Source organism: Calonectris borealis, chromosome 8 (genome assembly GCF_964195595.1).
Source record: "Calonectris borealis chromosome 8, bCalBor7.hap1.2, whole genome shotgun sequence".
Classification (NCBI taxonomy): domain Eukaryota; kingdom Metazoa; phylum Chordata; class Aves; order Procellariiformes; family Procellariidae; genus Calonectris; species Calonectris borealis.
The window spans coordinates 12,688,748-12,704,750 of record NC_134319.1 but is presented as its reverse complement, the minus strand read 5'-3'; the positions used below and the strand labels follow the sequence as shown (position 1 = coordinate 12,704,750).

The 16,003-nt window shown below is 50.3% G+C and overlaps 1 protein-coding gene across 2 annotated transcripts in view; it reads left to right on the top strand.

Annotated features, from left to right (window-relative positions):
- PTPRF (protein tyrosine phosphatase receptor type F) overlaps positions 1 to 16,003 on the top strand; it is a 260,445-nt gene that overhangs the window by 196,128 nt on the left and 48,314 nt on the right. For both annotated transcript variants that reach the window (XM_075155994.1, XM_075155995.1), the window contains exons 11-14: positions 2,021 to 2,214; positions 11,218 to 11,335; positions 13,603 to 14,181; positions 14,799 to 14,896. In XM_075155994.1, coding sequence (XP_075012095.1) covers positions 2,021 to 2,214; positions 11,218 to 11,335; positions 13,603 to 14,181; positions 14,799 to 14,896 — 989 coding nt within the window. The remainder of the gene's footprint in view (positions 1 to 2,020; positions 2,215 to 11,217; positions 11,336 to 13,602; positions 14,182 to 14,798; positions 14,897 to 16,003) is intronic.

Here is a 16,003-nt window from a genome sequence, read left to right as displayed (position 1 = left end):
CTCTGGAAGTAGTGTCTGGGAATGCCCACTGACTGCATTCCTGTATGGCAAACACATCTGTGTGTGTCCTGCTGCCTGTATTGTTTGCTTCAATTCTCATTCAGCAGAGTTGTAGCCCAGGGGAAGCTGCTACCCCAGAAATGTCGCAACAAGCGCTTTCAGTTAGTTTTCGGGCAGTGTGGTTGGACATTCCAGCTTAGCTGTCAGGAGTGATTTCATATCCCTCCGACATGCTGATGCTCAGTAGATACCCATGATGAAGGAATGAGAAATGCTAAACTGTGACCTGAAAACAAATTGAACTTTCCCTCTTTGGGTCTCAGACGCAGCACATACTTCCCATAATGGGATAGGATAGTGTTCCTCGAAACACTGTGGTCTGCTCCCATTCACATCTTTTCGTGTCCCTGCAACGTCCTGGTATCACATCCTGCCGAGGCCTCCTGCCTTCTCTTGCCAGCAGAGTTGACACACAGCTTCTGTCTGCTTCTCAGGGAGGATCTTGTTTTTCGCTTGGACTCCCAACTGTGTGTGTGGGCAGGTGTCTTGCTAGGGCAGGAGAGCCCTGTGGCTTGTGCAAGGTCACTGCACTAAGTGAATTGTGGATTACAGCGTAGGCTGCTCCAGCCAGAAGGTGGTAACTATTCAAGCACAGCCCCCTCCATTCCCATACCTTGAGCTGGCCTCATGGTGCTAAAATGCTCCATTCCTCCTTTCTCTATTTTATTTAATTATCTACAATTAAGAAGGACATCTGGGGAAAATAATGAATTGCCCTGCAGCTTAAAAACTGTGCTTACCTGCTGGGTAGCTGTTTCTTCCCATCTAGATGGTTGAAATAGCACTACTCGTTCTGTCTGCTTGTCAGCTATCCATCCCTAATTATCTAATACTGATTATTTCTTGCTGTTTTGAGAATTGGGGCGTACGGGGTTCCAAACCCCTGGATTTTCCCAGGCAGTGGAGGGTGGAAGGGGTCCTGCAGTAGAGGTGCTGGCATGGAGCCCAGGTCCTTCACTTGGGTACCGGGCACTCGCATAGCAACGGTATCCTCTGCAGGGAGTGCACACCTCTGCTCCCACCTGCTTCAGCCGGAAGGAGCTTTCCAGAAGCAACCGAGAAGCTGGTTTTTCAGCATTGACATTTTTGTCACAGTCAATGCGAGAGCAAAAAGTAATAAGGAGGTAATTTTTCCAAATGGTAAATAGGGTATAAATACATTTTTAAATGGGCCTCACCTTGCAAGAAAATTGATATTTTCTGGGCAGTGTAATTTTTCATTTTATTATCAAAAAGCATTCAGCTAGCCGTGCATGAAATACAGTCCCCAGAGCTGTCACAATCCCCATGGGCCCCTTTATCTGGCTGAGTTCAGTGACTGCTGCCTCTGAGCTCTGGGTTATTGTTTTAGGATGGTACTTTTCCCCCTCATTAACCTCTTGCTGTCGCAGGGGAAGAGCGCCTGTGCTCTCTGTCTGGTGGCAGGTACCAGGCTCCCCGCGAGGCAGGCTTGGTGCCCAGTCATGCTACCTGGGGCTGTTGGACTGCGTTTAGATGTACACAGAGGGATCTGAGAGGATGTGTTGTGACAGGCAGGATGCAAAGAAGACTTCAAAACCCCTGCCTCTGCTGCAGGGCACCCTGAGCTGCAGGTGGTTACCGTATTCTTTATACTCTGCTATGTTCTTGTATTCTTCCTTGCTCCCCTACTGCTGAAGACAAGAGAGGGATAGATGGACCTTGGGTCTGATCCAGCACAGTGGCTTTTATTACGGGTGCTCCTGCGTATCACAGTCGTGCCCTTTCCTACTGAGAGTAGCAAAAATGCTTAAATGCTGGGAAAGGGTTGGGGATATGGTCGCGCTGGAAAACTGCAGTATGACCTCCTGGGCAGGTACAGGGAACTTGTGCCAGCAGGGCTGTCCTTGCAATGAGGTGGAGGGAAGGTAGCGAAGAAGTGAGAGGTAGCTGACAGCGGTTGTGTGGTACCTGCTAACTGTCCGTCCTGTGTGTGTTACAGTGCCCAGTGCCCCACCGCGAAAGGTGGAGGTAGAGTCTGTGAATTCAACTGCCATCCGGGTGAGCTGGAAGCTGCCCATCTCCAACAAGCAGCACGGGCAGATCCGTGGGTACCAGGTTACGTATGTGAAGCTGGAAAACAATGAGCCCCGAGGACAGCCTGTGATCAAGGACGTCATGCTGTCAGAAGCACAGGTACAGTGTGGGGACCACGGGCTGGCGGGCATGGCACCTTCCCTCTCTGCAGAGGGTCAGGCTGACTGGATCCAAGTATTTCTTGGCCTCCTCTTGCAGCTCCAGAGCGTGGGACTCAGCCCTGCCTGAGCAAGGCAAACCGTTTGTCCCTAAACCGTGGCTTACAAACAGATAAAAAGTTTAATCAGAAGAGGATTGCTGTAGGAAAGATGATGTATTGGACGATGCTCCTTTCTCAACCCTTTCTCCAACATGTACCTCTCTCTGCATGCCACGTCCAGTGCAGAGTCCAGCTGGAGCCAATTGTGTTTTGCCAGTCAGGTTATAAGCCGTCGGAGAGTTTTAAATAAGCCTTGAGTCTGCTTCTTTTGTGTTGCTGACTATGTTCAGGGTGAAGCTTCTCTCTCGGCAGAGTCCACCGGGGTGCTGCCTGCTTGTGGGGCGTGGGGGGTGGCTCTGCACTGTTGGGTGGGCACAGGACGCCAGGCGGGGCAGCTCTCCTCTGCCTCAGCAAAGCCTCCCTTCCCTCCTGCTTTTGCAAGACAGGGACTTGACCTTGCGTTGTCTCTTGAAACCAAACTGTAGGTAAAGCCAACTGAGTCTGGGAAAGGCTGGGGGTGGGAGGGGGGGAAGCGAAGTGCAGGCCCACGTCGCCTGTAAATGACTTTGCCCTCTGCAACCCGCATACAACAATCTGCTCATATTTATGTGATCTCCTGGATACCTCACCAGCTGTGAGCTGAGGTCCTGTTCCCAACAGCTCCAGGCATGGTTATGCACTCTGCTCAGCCCAGCAATGCATAGTTGCCTCTTTCCCAGGGTCCAGGGAAGTTTTTGGTGCCCTCCCTGTGATGAAATACAACTCTTCTTTGGAGCAAAGGTCCTTCGTCCTGGATGACCCATGCTGTTCTCAACAAAGATAATCGTATAAATGAAGTACAGGATCTGCTGCTGTTGGAAGTGACGAGTAATCGATTCAGAGCTGGCTTGCTTGAATGATGCCCAATATAAATACTGGAGAGCTGCAACGATTAATTGATCTGTCTCCTGAATGCAGCTGTGAATCATTTATACGTTTGTCAGTGGGGAGTGCAGTGCGCAGAGGCGGCTTTACTCCCCATTCATATTCTGAAGGATAAAACTCAGTAATAATGTGGAAGGGGAAAACTTTAAAGAGAGAAAATGCTTTGAGGGTCCTTGCAGTGTTGTCTGGGGCACTTCTCTGTTTATGTTTCAGATGTTGCTTTATTTTAATCGTTAGAAAAGCTGCTTAGTGCCCTTTACTTATTCCAGGAGGATATAATCTTCTGTGTTGTTCGAACAATTGATGCTGTGTTTTTCAGCTGGAGTTTGGAGTTAATGGGTTGGTCCCAAGCGTAGGTGGGCGAAATTGGCAATGTTGTTCTTGTTGGTGTTTTCAAATATTTTATGCTTGCCCAGCCAGTTCTGCTTTCACTCCTTACTCATACATTTCAGAGAGAGAAACCCCATGCTAATGTGCAGGAATGAGGATGCCAGAGCCAGAGACTTTCCAAGGAGTGCTGGATTTTGCATAATTTTGAATGTGTGCATCAGGGAGGCAAGTTGCTTGAAGTTTCCTGGCCTGTCAGACCACTTACCAGTCTTTCGTATTTGGTGAATTTATGTGGGAAAGTTCTTGATTGCTGTGATTATTTTTTTTTTGCTGTGTATGGTGCTGAATTCATCAGCTGTAATTTTTGGATGGAAGTGAAGGCCAAAAGATAGTTGCAGAGAAGTGACTACTCTGAAGGAGTCATGTCACTCTTGGGATAAGCTAATGATGACCCTGCAGGGAAGAGGTTTCACTGACTTGGCAGAAGAGATCTTTATTTCCCGAAAGAGTGAGAAGCCAGGCATGACCTGTGCTCATGATGAAATACATCTGCTCCAGAAGCTGAAGAACCCTGTAAGAGCTGCCATCTTTCAGTACAGCAGTGCGTGTCTTTGCAAACAGCCTAAAAAGTAGTCTTGGAAGAGTTATTTTCTATGGAAGAAAACAAAAAGATTCACTGGAACACCTGTCCCTGAAGGTCACAGGATGAAAATGGCCAGAATATAGCCACAGTTCAGTACTCATAAACATTCATAAACATTTATACCAGTGCACAAGGAGAGAATTGAACTGATTGAAAACCTGGGATTAGAAAAGAAATTCTCTGGACATGTAGGCAGAGCCCCTCCTCCTGCCTGGCGAGGCTGTCTGCTGATTTTGTGTAGGTACGTACCACATAATCTGCTTCCTGCAGATGGTATGAAGACACTGGTATTAAAGCTGACTCATGATTTTTCCTGATTGAAGATGAGAAATATACAGAGAGTAAACGAAGATGAAAGGAAAAAGGAAAGGGAATGGAGATGTTAGCTATGCAGATAATATAGATTCTGAGTTTTCAAAACCATTTGAGCGGAAAGGACTAGAACATCAGCAGAGAAGTGGGGGCCCTGGTGCTGGAGAGGGGACAGCCTCTCCTCCTGCCTAGGGAGCGTAATCAGTTGTTAGGAAGGTCCTGCGATGGAGCTGAGGCCTCTCCCTCCGCTCTGTGGCTGCGCCTGTGACTGATTACCTCCGTCAGACTTCTCTGTGCCTTCCAGTCTGAGCTCTCACCTCCTACTGACAGACTGATGGACAAGCAAATGTGACCGTGCCCTGTGGAGGAGCGCCCAGGGAGAGCGTGTGTATCGCTGTGAGCTGGGTCAGGTACCCGCACCACCTCCTGCACAGGCCCTGCCCATCATGGTTCAGCCAGGTCCCATGGTGGGCGATGGCAGAAGATTTATTTCGGTGCCCTTGTGCACAACGCATCCGAGCACCAAGAGAGCGCCTTTGAAAGGAGCAGGGGCACTAGTGCAGGGTCTCAGCCGCTCTCCACCACTCTCGTACAAGTCCTCACGGGCTTGAGGGAGCGAGGGATAGCAAGGCTATGGAGCACAAGCATTAGGTTCTTCAGGGGAGGGCAGGGGCCCACCTGCTTTCCTTGCTCTCCACTCCCTGGGCAGCTGCAGTGTGTCAGGAGGAGCAGTGGGCTTGATCCCCTCCATTCGTTCCCAGGTACGAGTCCTGCGTGCCCTGCAGAGCTCAGTGCTGAGCAGTGCCAGGCGGCAGTGCTGAGTCTGGAGCACCGGGCACAGGGAGGCAGCAGGGCCAGGGGAGGACAGGCCTTCCCGTTCGGGTTCCCGTGCAAGCATGACTCTTGTTTGCTGTTTCCAAGACAGGCAGCTAGACCCTGCATGAATCTAGCTGTTGATCCATTGGGTCCTGCTCCCAGCCTGCTTGTCCTCAGCCCAGACTGGAACACCTTGAGCAGGGACTTTCTCCCCATGCTGCAATGTGGCCTCGACAACTGCTCCTGCCCTCGACTGTGCAGCATATTTGCTGGGGAGCCTGCAGCCTTCATCGCTCTGGGGATGCGGCATGCACATTAGCCTCGCTGCTTACAGCCCTCTGCAGATCCAGCCTGCGCAGAGAGCTTGGCAGTGCTTCTGCTGCTGGGAGCTGGCTGGGTACAGCTGGGTACAAGGAAGTCAGGTTTTGTGGAGGAGAGACTCCTGCCACCTCCTCCTCCTGCTCTGCAAACAGAGTCATGGCAGGGGAGAGGTGTGCTGCCCACGAGAAGGGCTGCAGGCTCACAGGAAGATTGTGTGGTCTTCGCAGGCGGCACTTCTCCATCCAGCATGCAGACCGAGTGCACGTCCCACCAGCTTGCTCCAGAAGAGCAGGAAGAAGTAACGGCAAACACTTCAAGCTGTTGGATTGACATCAAAGGAGAAGGGGGAAGCAGAGACTCCTATTCTCCCTGGGCAGTGCCAACCCCAGGCATAACACAGAGGAATTTACAGCCTCCGTCTTTTGCTGGGTGATAGTCAAGGATCTTTATCTGAGTCTACTTGGAACAACTCCTCATACATGTGTACTTATCTAGGTAAGAGTCTGGCGTGGAGGTGAGATGTACTCTGCTTTTTAAGTGGAACAAAATTGAAAGTCATCATGCAAGAGGCATTTCAGTAACGGACAAAGGTGAAGTTCTGGAGCCCTCAGACCCCTGCGCATCCCACAAGCTGAGCACCTGAGTTTACATCTGGAGTTTCACTGTTGCGCCACAGTCACTGAAGCAGAGAGGAGAATGATCTGCAGGAAAACCGCAGTATCCTCTTCCCATAGCTGGGACTGTTTAGGAGGGCTTGAGTCTGTCTTTTGCAAGGGCCATGGTCAAGGAAAACAGCCATTCCCTGGTGAGACGTGGCTGCGCTGCGCGGTGTTGAAGTGTAAAATGAAACGTTAAGGCATTGCAGCTGCCATAAATACACACTGTTAGCTTTAGCACTTCCCTGAGCCATCCTGCCTCATGCACACAGCACTGTCTGAGTTCTTTTTATGACAGCTCCTGGGCTTTTCAGATCAATTTGTCTTACTGACCAACCTTAAACAGTTAAGAAGCAATTGAGTTAGTTTAAAGAAGGAAATGTCTCGATCTGCAGATGATATTTTCATAATGAAACTGAATTTATACCAGGGTATTTATGCAGGCCTGGCTTTTCACCGTCACTCCTCCAGCAGAGATCTCAAAGCGTTTCTTTGCACTCAGATCTGATGCAAGATTAAAGTCCACTGAAACATAAGAGCAAACAGAGTTTGAACATTAAACACTTGGTCTAAAATCCTAGTGGGTGATAAACTCCCTGCTGTGGTGTGTGTGAAAGGCTGTGAGATGCAGTAGCCTCCTGAGCCCGGGTCTGCTCCACCGTTCGTTGCAGTGGGGTGTCACCTTCTGCTCCTGCAGCTACACGGAGGCGGGTTGGGGTGTTAGCATCCACATGGCCCCCATGCGCCAGGGACATGGTGGAGCTACCAGGCCTCGTATCCCCCCTGCAGCAAGACTTTCGCCAGGTTTTAGATCAGCCGGGCAGAGTGTGTGGCTGTTGACCATGGTGTAGGCTGGCTGGCGCAGGTAGGATGTCAACAGCAATGACTTGGATTGAGCTAAGCATGCAACACTGGAAATAACACCAAGATGTATGTGGAAAGAGAGCCTTTAGTGACCATAATACTTAGTGAGGGCCTTGGCTTTATAGAAGTCTTTAGGGACAACTTGACCTCTTCTCTGAAATTAAATTTTAAGATGGTTTAGGGGGATAATTCTACTGCAGTCTCATGGCATCAAATAAGGAGTGTTTCTCCAATAGCTGCTTCTTTCTGAATTTAGAGAGTAAAATAACAAATATTTTGAAGGTATGCCATGTATTTTACTGCTGAGGAGAGTACTCTGCCACTGTGATAGGCTGCAGCCTGTGAAAGTCACCTCAAATAGGCTGAATACAAAAGGCAACTTGTAGCTTTAATACCATTTAGTACTTCTGCCGCACTTAAAGGTTCCCAGGCACTTCAGCAGCGTTAGCTGGGCTTCCCAGTGTCCTGAGGAAGTCAGTATCTGAGCGCCGTTTCACAGCTGGCAGCTCAGGCTCAGAAGCAAGGCTTGCCAAGGCTCACACTGTGAGTCAGGGGCAATAATACCTATCTTCCACTTTCATCTCTGTGCTTGAACTCGTCGACCGGTGCTTCCTCCAGGCAGATTTAGTAACCTGAGATGTAACGCATCACCTTGGCTGAGAGAGCTCGCTATGATCTCTGCAAACCTTCCTTTGGTGCATTAGCCACAAAGAACAGTGCTACAGGCATGCATGGCAGCAGCCAAGGTCTGCTGAGTCTCACCACCCCAATGCAGCTTTGATGCCTTAGAACCCCAAATCCAGCCAGAAACCTGCATGTTCCCTCTTCAGAGCCCCAGCTGAGCTGCCATGGCTGAGAATCCACGTGAACTTTTGCTGGGAAATGGTTTGTGTAGAAGTCTTACCTTCAGGGATGCTCTTGCCAAACGAGTGTTTGTTGTTTGGTGTTGTGTAATTGGGAGTGAGAAGCTTTTTCCTCAGTATACACACCAGTTTGAGCCTTGCTCCAAGCCACGCAGCGCCGTTGGAGAGGAGCAGCTTAGTGTGGAGCTCTGTGTAAGATCTCAGCCTCTCTTGCACTGTTTACAAGAGACGGCACTTCTTGGTTTTCCTGAGGTCCCCAGAGCATTTTCTTGCAAATGATACAGGACAGAGAAGCTCTGTAAATGTTGCATTGGTGCTTCCTTGCAGAGAGTGCCCTCTGAGTTTTGTGTGTTGAAGTCTTTGCTTCTCAACAAGAGATGGTGACTGGAGGATCACTAGGACAGAAACTGGACATTAGGCCACAAAACTGTTGTGAGTGACTTGTGAGGCAGCAGTCAGCCCCAGAGCCTTGTTGGTACAGGGTGTCCCTTGCTTCTGCTCGTGGAAGAGGCAGAAAAGTGCAAGCAAAGCCAAAAGGGGAAAGGACTACAAAGTTAGGAAGTGGTGACCTCTCCATCCATTGAGAAGGAAGCTCTCTGCCCCTGTTTGCGTGAATGATCTCAGACCTACTGCGCAGGCTAGCGGCATGTAGAAAATTGCTCTATGCCATTTCTTCCCCTGGCACAGCCTGTGCCAAGTGACCTTCTGTGTATAAGTGTTGTAATCCCCCCAACCCAGTCCTGCTAACTCCTGCTGTTGTCGTCGTCATCATCCCCTTCCTACATGTTGCCCCTTAAAATTCTGTGTCTCCATTTTTCTCTCCTCCTTCCTTTCTCCCCCATCAGTGGAGAGCTGAGGACTCCGTCGACCATGTAAGTACCACTTGTGTGTATTCCAGGTTGGAAAAGAGGGGTTTGGTAAATCGATTTGTGAATTTTGTAGATGCAGTGCTGTCAAAACATCCCTTTCACTCCCTTAATGAAGCTGGAGAGTTACATTGTGAAACCTTCCACAAGCAGCAAATCCAGAGAAAATTGGCATTTAGATTGCTACTAAATGCAGAAAAGCAATTGACATTTCCTATAATCTGTATTTCCAGCTTGTTGCAGTGCAGTTTTAGGCAGGCTCAAGTGATCGACTCAGGAGGTGCATCCTACTTTCTGCAGTAGTTGGCCTACCGAGTTACACGGTAAAACTAGATATATAATCTTTAAACCACATTGATCGTAGTCCTGAAAAATAACCTACACTCTCAACCGTGACCTTTGGCTGAAACACAGATAGTAATAAGAAAACAATCACATATAAACAGTTAAATCCAATTTTTCCTACGTAATTTTGAAGTATAAATTTGGAGGAACAAACTAGAAAATGACCTTTTTAGAGTCAGCAATTCAGTTACGTGCCCTACTGTGAGCTTCCCTGGCACGATGCATTTCTCCTCCTGCTTTATACGGAGGATTCTCGCTCGGAGTGGCTTTGTCACGACAGCACTGTATTTACATTATGCAATCAGACCTTCTTTCATCCATCCCTCGTCTCTCTTCCCCTCCTCCCAGCTCGCTTGCTTTGCTCCCGGTGGCATGCTTTTTTGCGTGAGAATTTCTCTTTGCATGGATTTGGGAGGAGGGAATTCTCTTGGGATGTTCAGAGTCTGCAGGTTTTGTGTGAGTGCTTCTCCCGCGGGTCCATTGGCACCGATCGAACTGTGCGTCCACTCACCCGCACACATGATCTGCTGCAGGGGCGGAGTTGGGATCGGACTCTGGTTCACACGGTGATTTTGGTGGGGTTCTTGTTGGTGCTTGTTGATTTTTCTCTGGGCTGGCTGGTTCCGCAATGGTAACACGGTGATTTTGATGAGTAAGCCTGGGCAGGTAACCTGAACCAGCAGCACTGACTGGAAATCAGCAGGTTTAATAGCATGGGTGTTTGTGCGAGTGAGTGATGGGAGACTGTCTGTGCTCTGAGAGCAACCACAGGTGCCCCTCGTACCCCTCAAGCTGGCAGGGATCCCCCGGGCAGAGATCAGACCCCTCAAGCAGCCTCTAACAGTGCCCGTGCTGCCTGTCCTCAGCGACTCGAGCTTAACCCTCTCCATCTCTGCTCTTCTCCTTGTCTGAAAGGGTAAATAACCAACCTGGAGCCTTTGCCTCCTTTCCAAAAGCTTCTCCAGCCCGGTTGTCTCTTGCTCCCTGACCTGATGGGTTATTAGTGCTAATGGCCCCGGTCCCTTTCACAGCACCCACAGATGAATGCAGTTCAGGGGTACCTGTCCTGAGCTCGCAGAGAGCTGCTGGGAGCTGCTGAGCTCGCTGTGCTTGCTCATTTGCAGGCTTGGCCAGCCGAGCTTGGCACAAGTCATGTTGCCGCTGGGCCAGCAGGGAGGAGCGGTGCTTCCCTCTTTGATCTCAAATTGAAGTGCGGAGCCGTGCCCTCCTCCTGCCCAGAGGAAACTAGAGCATGCAAGGGTGCTAGCACCCTGCCGAGACCGCCCTCGTCCCAGACCTCCCACGGTGCAGGGTTTTCCCTCCAGCTCTTGCCAACGCCTTGCGCTGACCCCGTCCCATCCTTACAACACCGTGCCTGGCAGGGAGGGTGAACGCGGTGCTGTAATAGTGCAGGTGCTCCTTGCCCAGGGCCTCCCGCCTGGCGTGGCCGTGCTGCAGCCTGTGTTGCCTGTCTGTGCTCCCTGCGGCTCTGCTGCAAGAGACAACTTTAAAAATCCCCAAATTAGCCCCAAGAGGTTTCCGCAGCCAGCTGAACTGGCTTTTGCTCTGGTTCACAGCTCCACAGTCCTCTTACTCTCAGACTTGCTGTGGCAGGGTGGCTCTGGCTTCACGCAGGACCGTCTTTGGAGCAGATCTCCCTCTTGGCAGAAGCCGTGGGAGAGCGCAGCTGCTGACACAGGTTGCTGGTGGGTCCCTGGGAAGGCCAAGTGTTAGAGGCAGGGGTTGAAATTAGGCAGGTGAGTGTTGGAGCGGCAGCAATTGTTGTTTGCTGGCTCTGTGTGAGACCTGTGTGCTTGAGTGCGATGCATGAGTGTGAGCCAACGAGTGTGTCGGTGTGTTGCTGTTGGAGACGCTGACCCCAGTGCCCTCCTTTTGCTCACTCCAGTAACAAGTATTTGCTCTTCTCGTTTGCCTCTTCCCCGCCTCGTGGATGCGCTCCCAGGAGACGGTCATTGGAGGCCTGCTGCCAGAAACCACCTACTCCGTCACAGTCGCTGCCTACACCACCAAGGGAGATGGTGCCCGCAGCAAGCCGAAAGTCATTACCACCACAGGGGCAGGTGAGTGTGGGGAGCGGATACCACAGCCTCGTAGGAGTGGTGGTAAAACCTCCCAAGAGGTGCACGGGGAGTATGGCCAAGGCACCTGTGCAGGAGGAAACGAGAGGGTTGGAGATGCTGCAGAGGTACATACTCTTGTGATCTCCAGCCCTTACTTACAGGCTTTGCTACTGGATCACCTGAGCAAAGTGCAGCAAACAGATGGACAGACACTGCCAGGGCCCGTGAAAGAGCAATGAAACTCATGGGTCTGAGCTCATCTGCATAGTCCAGAGACCTGGGAAGAGGAAGTCTGAAAGTCCAGGCCCTCCCTCAGCTTTGGAGTCATGGCCTGTCCTCACGTTGTTCCCGTAGGCGAGTGCCATTTCTTGCTTCCTGCGGTGACTGCAGTGCCGCCTGGGATGGCCCCTGGCACAGAGGGCTCCTCAGAGGTGCTTCTCAGCTTCCCACCCCGGCCATTGCTACTGCTGCCTCCCCAGGCTTACAGAGCTGAGCCCGGCTGCTCCTAGAGCCATGGTAAAATCTGGAACGCAACAAATGCTGCCATAGGAGTGCTGCGGACACAACTTCTAGGTCCTGGTGATCCCAGCCAGTTCGGTTCTGCTCTCTCAGTAGAGACTCTTACCCTATGCCTAGTGCAACACAGGAGCCTCGGCCTGGAGCAGGGGCACCCAGGAGTTCATCAGGTGCTTCCCTCCGGATGCGGTCAAGCTTGCCTTTGGCGGTGGCACCAACTAGTTGACAGTGTCTTGTCCCCGATTTCCACTCACTAGACCTGTCCTACAACCAATAATCCTGCTGCTTCCTCACACCAGCCACAGGAACAGTATTTACCACTTGTTATTATGGGAATGCAGCTTGTGCAAACTGAGAGCGTTTGTTCCTGGTGCTTTTAAACAAGAAACAGCTTGCCATCTCCTCCGTGCTGCATATGGGGAGCTCCAGAGGTAGTTTCCACTGTCACAATCTCAAATGCTGTCTCCCTTGTGCCTCGCCATGATGTATGCTCTGTTCATCAAATTGCTACAGCTGTCCTATAAACAGGAGAAGCTTCCTAAACATCCCCGTGTTGCACTGTAAACCACAGTGGGTCTTCCCATGTTATGATGCACATTTAAAGTTAATATTTAGAATCAGCTTTGAAAATAATGTGTCCCTTAATACTAACTGCTGCTAGACATTGTATTATGAGTGCAAGGAGGATGGCACTGGCAGTGGAAATGTAATTGTATGTCTTAAATACCTACAAAACCACCCCCAGAGCTGCCTTTGTACAGGCTTGTCTGTAGGCTTGACCTCAAAGGGGAGTGTTGGTATCGCCCTCTGATGGCAAAATCGGGGCATAATTCTGTCAAATACGTTTTTCTCTTGCGCTCATCTGTGGGCTCATACATTTCAAAACTGCAAGGATATTTAACTAGGTTTGGCTACAATCCCATTTTTGTTTTCGTATCAATGGCCCCATCCCTTTGATTCTGAGTATCTTCCCTATCAGTTGATTTGTTTACAAATCTGAGCTGATGTGAAGACGCATCCTTTTTTTAACTGAAGGAGATCAAGGTATTAAACCATCAATTTAAAGCCATCAGTTCCTAACCAGTGACGGCAACACCCCTTGACTTGTGCAGCATAAGCAAAAATCCTGTGGAACACTTGTGTTCACCTCTCACATCGACACTGACATCACGAATCTGCTCATCAGCTAAACCAAAATGTATTCTGATGGCAAACAGCCCGCCCAGCTCTGCTCGCTGCCTCTGCAGATGGTAAAACTGCAAGGTTTCAGGATGAAATTTGTCTGCCTCCAGACAGATCAGGGCGCTGGACTCGGGCTTCTGTCTGTCTGTTGTGGTACAGTGCACCAGGGCCAGCATGGCCTGGTGTTGTGCACTAGCTGGAGTGTCTGAAGACCACTGATTGGGAGGATGGAATTCAGATCTTCTCTGAGATAAATATGATGCTTTGAGGTACCCTAAACCTTTCCTGTAAAAGGGGATGGATTTTGGGGCTGGATATGGCTGACTTTATTGCCTGTTTAGATGGCAGCACATGGGAAAATGGCAGCCAAGAGCTGGCTGGCTCCAGCTTCCCTTACCACCAGATTAGGGTCGCTCTGCCTCTATCCATGTGAATTGTCTGTCATCCTCTTCACCCTGTTGTCTGAACTTTCCCACTTTCCTCAATCCTCGTGGACTGAGCAGCACGGAAGCGGTCCTTCCTTCCCCTCCCCTCAGGCTATAGATGGTCATTGTGTGTTTATGTTGCAGTCCCGGGGAAGCCCACCATGATGATTAGCACGACAGCCATGAACACAGCCCTCATCCAGTGGCACCCACCCAAGGAGATGGTAGGGGAGCTGCTGGGTTACCGGCTGCAGTACAGACGTCTTGATGAGGAAAAGATGAACACGATAGACTTCGGGAAGAGAGACCATCACTACACTGTGACCAACCTGCACAAGGGGGCCACGTACCTCTTCAAATTGTCTGCGAAGAACAGAGCTGGCCCAGGAGAGGAGTTTGAGAAGGAGATCACTACTGCAGAAGACGTGCCAAGCGGCTTCCCACAGAACCTGCGCGTGGTGGGTCTCACCACTTCCACCACAGAAGTTGCATGGGACCCCCCGGTCTTGGCAGAAAGAAACGGCAAGATTGTCAACTACACAGTGGTGTACAGGGACATAAATAGCCAGCAGGACCTGGTTAACATCACCAAGGACACAAGTATCACTTTGACGAATTTGAAGCCCGATACCACTTACGACATCAAAGTGAGGGCCCGCACCAATAAGGGGGTTGGGCCGCTCAGCCCCAGCATCCAGTCCCGGACCATGCCTGTTGAGCAAGGTGAGTGCCCCTCTAACAAGCCCTAACAGCAGGCTCTGCCTCCGGGACAGGGACCTTTGCTTCGGTTCATGAGGCTACGCTACCCTTTGCTCTGACTAATGAGATCAGGTACTGTGTGGCTCCCTAGTCTAAAACTAATTCAGTGAGGGGGGGCTCAACGAAGATTTCCATTTGGGGGGAGAGGAGCGTTGGTGGTAGCTTAATTGCCTTTGTCGCACCACGGGCATGCTTTGCTGTTTTATCTGTACATGAAAGGCTCTTGCTTGAACTGGAGCAGACTGGGTAGGATCATCTGCAGATCCAGTACCTGAGCACCACTGTTCTTTGATCATGGCAAAGGGCTGAGAGAGTGTGAATGGAGGGGGGAGACGAAGGCTACAGTTCAGCCTACAACTTCCTTTCTGTGATTCTGGAAAGTATAGTCAAAAAGCGAAACTCCACTGGAGACTTGGTAAAAGGCTGCTGCTCTTTTCTCCTCATCTCTCACTTCTCTGCTGTAGCTGAACTCTCTGACCTCTGCTGCTGAGTTAGACAAAGAGAGACTTGGAGCCGAGCTGCTGCCTGCCTCCCTCCTGACTTGGCCTTACAGTGCTCAAATATCTTGTTTTTCATTTCAGTGTTTGCTAAGAACTTCCGCGTCAATGCTGTCATGAAAACATCTGTGTTGCTGAGCTGGGAAGTGCCTGACTCCTATAAATCTGCAGTGCCTTTTAAGGTAAGGGCGGGATGCAGAGGACAGGGCAGTGAGCAGGACAGTGGAAAGCGGCACCTTGACCTGCCACATGATGTTTTCAGGCCATCAGACAAGAGACCAGCAGAGCAGGGTCACGTTGCTCACTGGCCTGAGCTGTCAGATCTCCAAGCCCAGGTTAGGCAGCCACTCTTGCTTTTGAGCTCCCGTGCATGATCCATGGCACACAGTATAGCACACTGCTGCTTGCTTTCCCTTCTCTCATTCTTCTTAGGTCAGAAGGTGTTGTAGTTTTGCTGATTTCTTTCTGTTTTGATCAGGTGTGGAATAGCCAGTTAGCACTTGGCTCATGGTAACAACACAGGAGTGAATAATGCTGGCTGAAGCACACCAACAGGAAACGCCAAGTAGTGAAGGCACGCACTGGGCAGAGGCAGTCAGAGAACGGGGATGTCTCAGGGATCACAATACATATTTCTGGCTTCTCACCATCCAGCTAGAAACCCATCTTGACCATAGCGACTTTTCCTAAGTACCCACTGCTCCCTTGATAGTGCCCCTGAATTACTTGCCTTTTTGAAGGGAAATGGAAACTGGTCCAGCACCCCAAATCACTGATGTTTTTCCCATGAGCGGTTGCGGTGGTTGTGCATGCAGTCCCAATCAGTGCTTCCCTCCTCCATCAGCTTTCTCAAGTGTCTTGTTACCTGGTGTCATTCAGCTGGGGCTACTGGTCAAGCTGGCCATTGCAGCTCCATGACAGTGGTTACACAAGCTTGACCTGAGCCTGACTCGGAGTTGAAGCCTGAAAAGTAAATGTGATTTAATCCTAAGAAATCACCAGGACAAAGTGGTCTGAAAACCAGCCAGTGAATCAAACTAAGAATGACTCCTTCTGCAATGTGTCCTGTCTCAAACATCTGGATTGCCTTTATGAATTACTTCAGAACATCAGGGCATAATCTCAGGATGTGAAGGAGAGAAGCATCATCAGCCTTCCAGAAGGTGTTACAGGTGTGAGCAGCACAAGATGTGTCAGGGCAGAGGGAACTCTGCAGGAATGGCTTCTGCTTTCTTTTCTCCAGCACAGTTCTGGATGTAGTGTCATCCACCAGGCTGCAGACAACACTG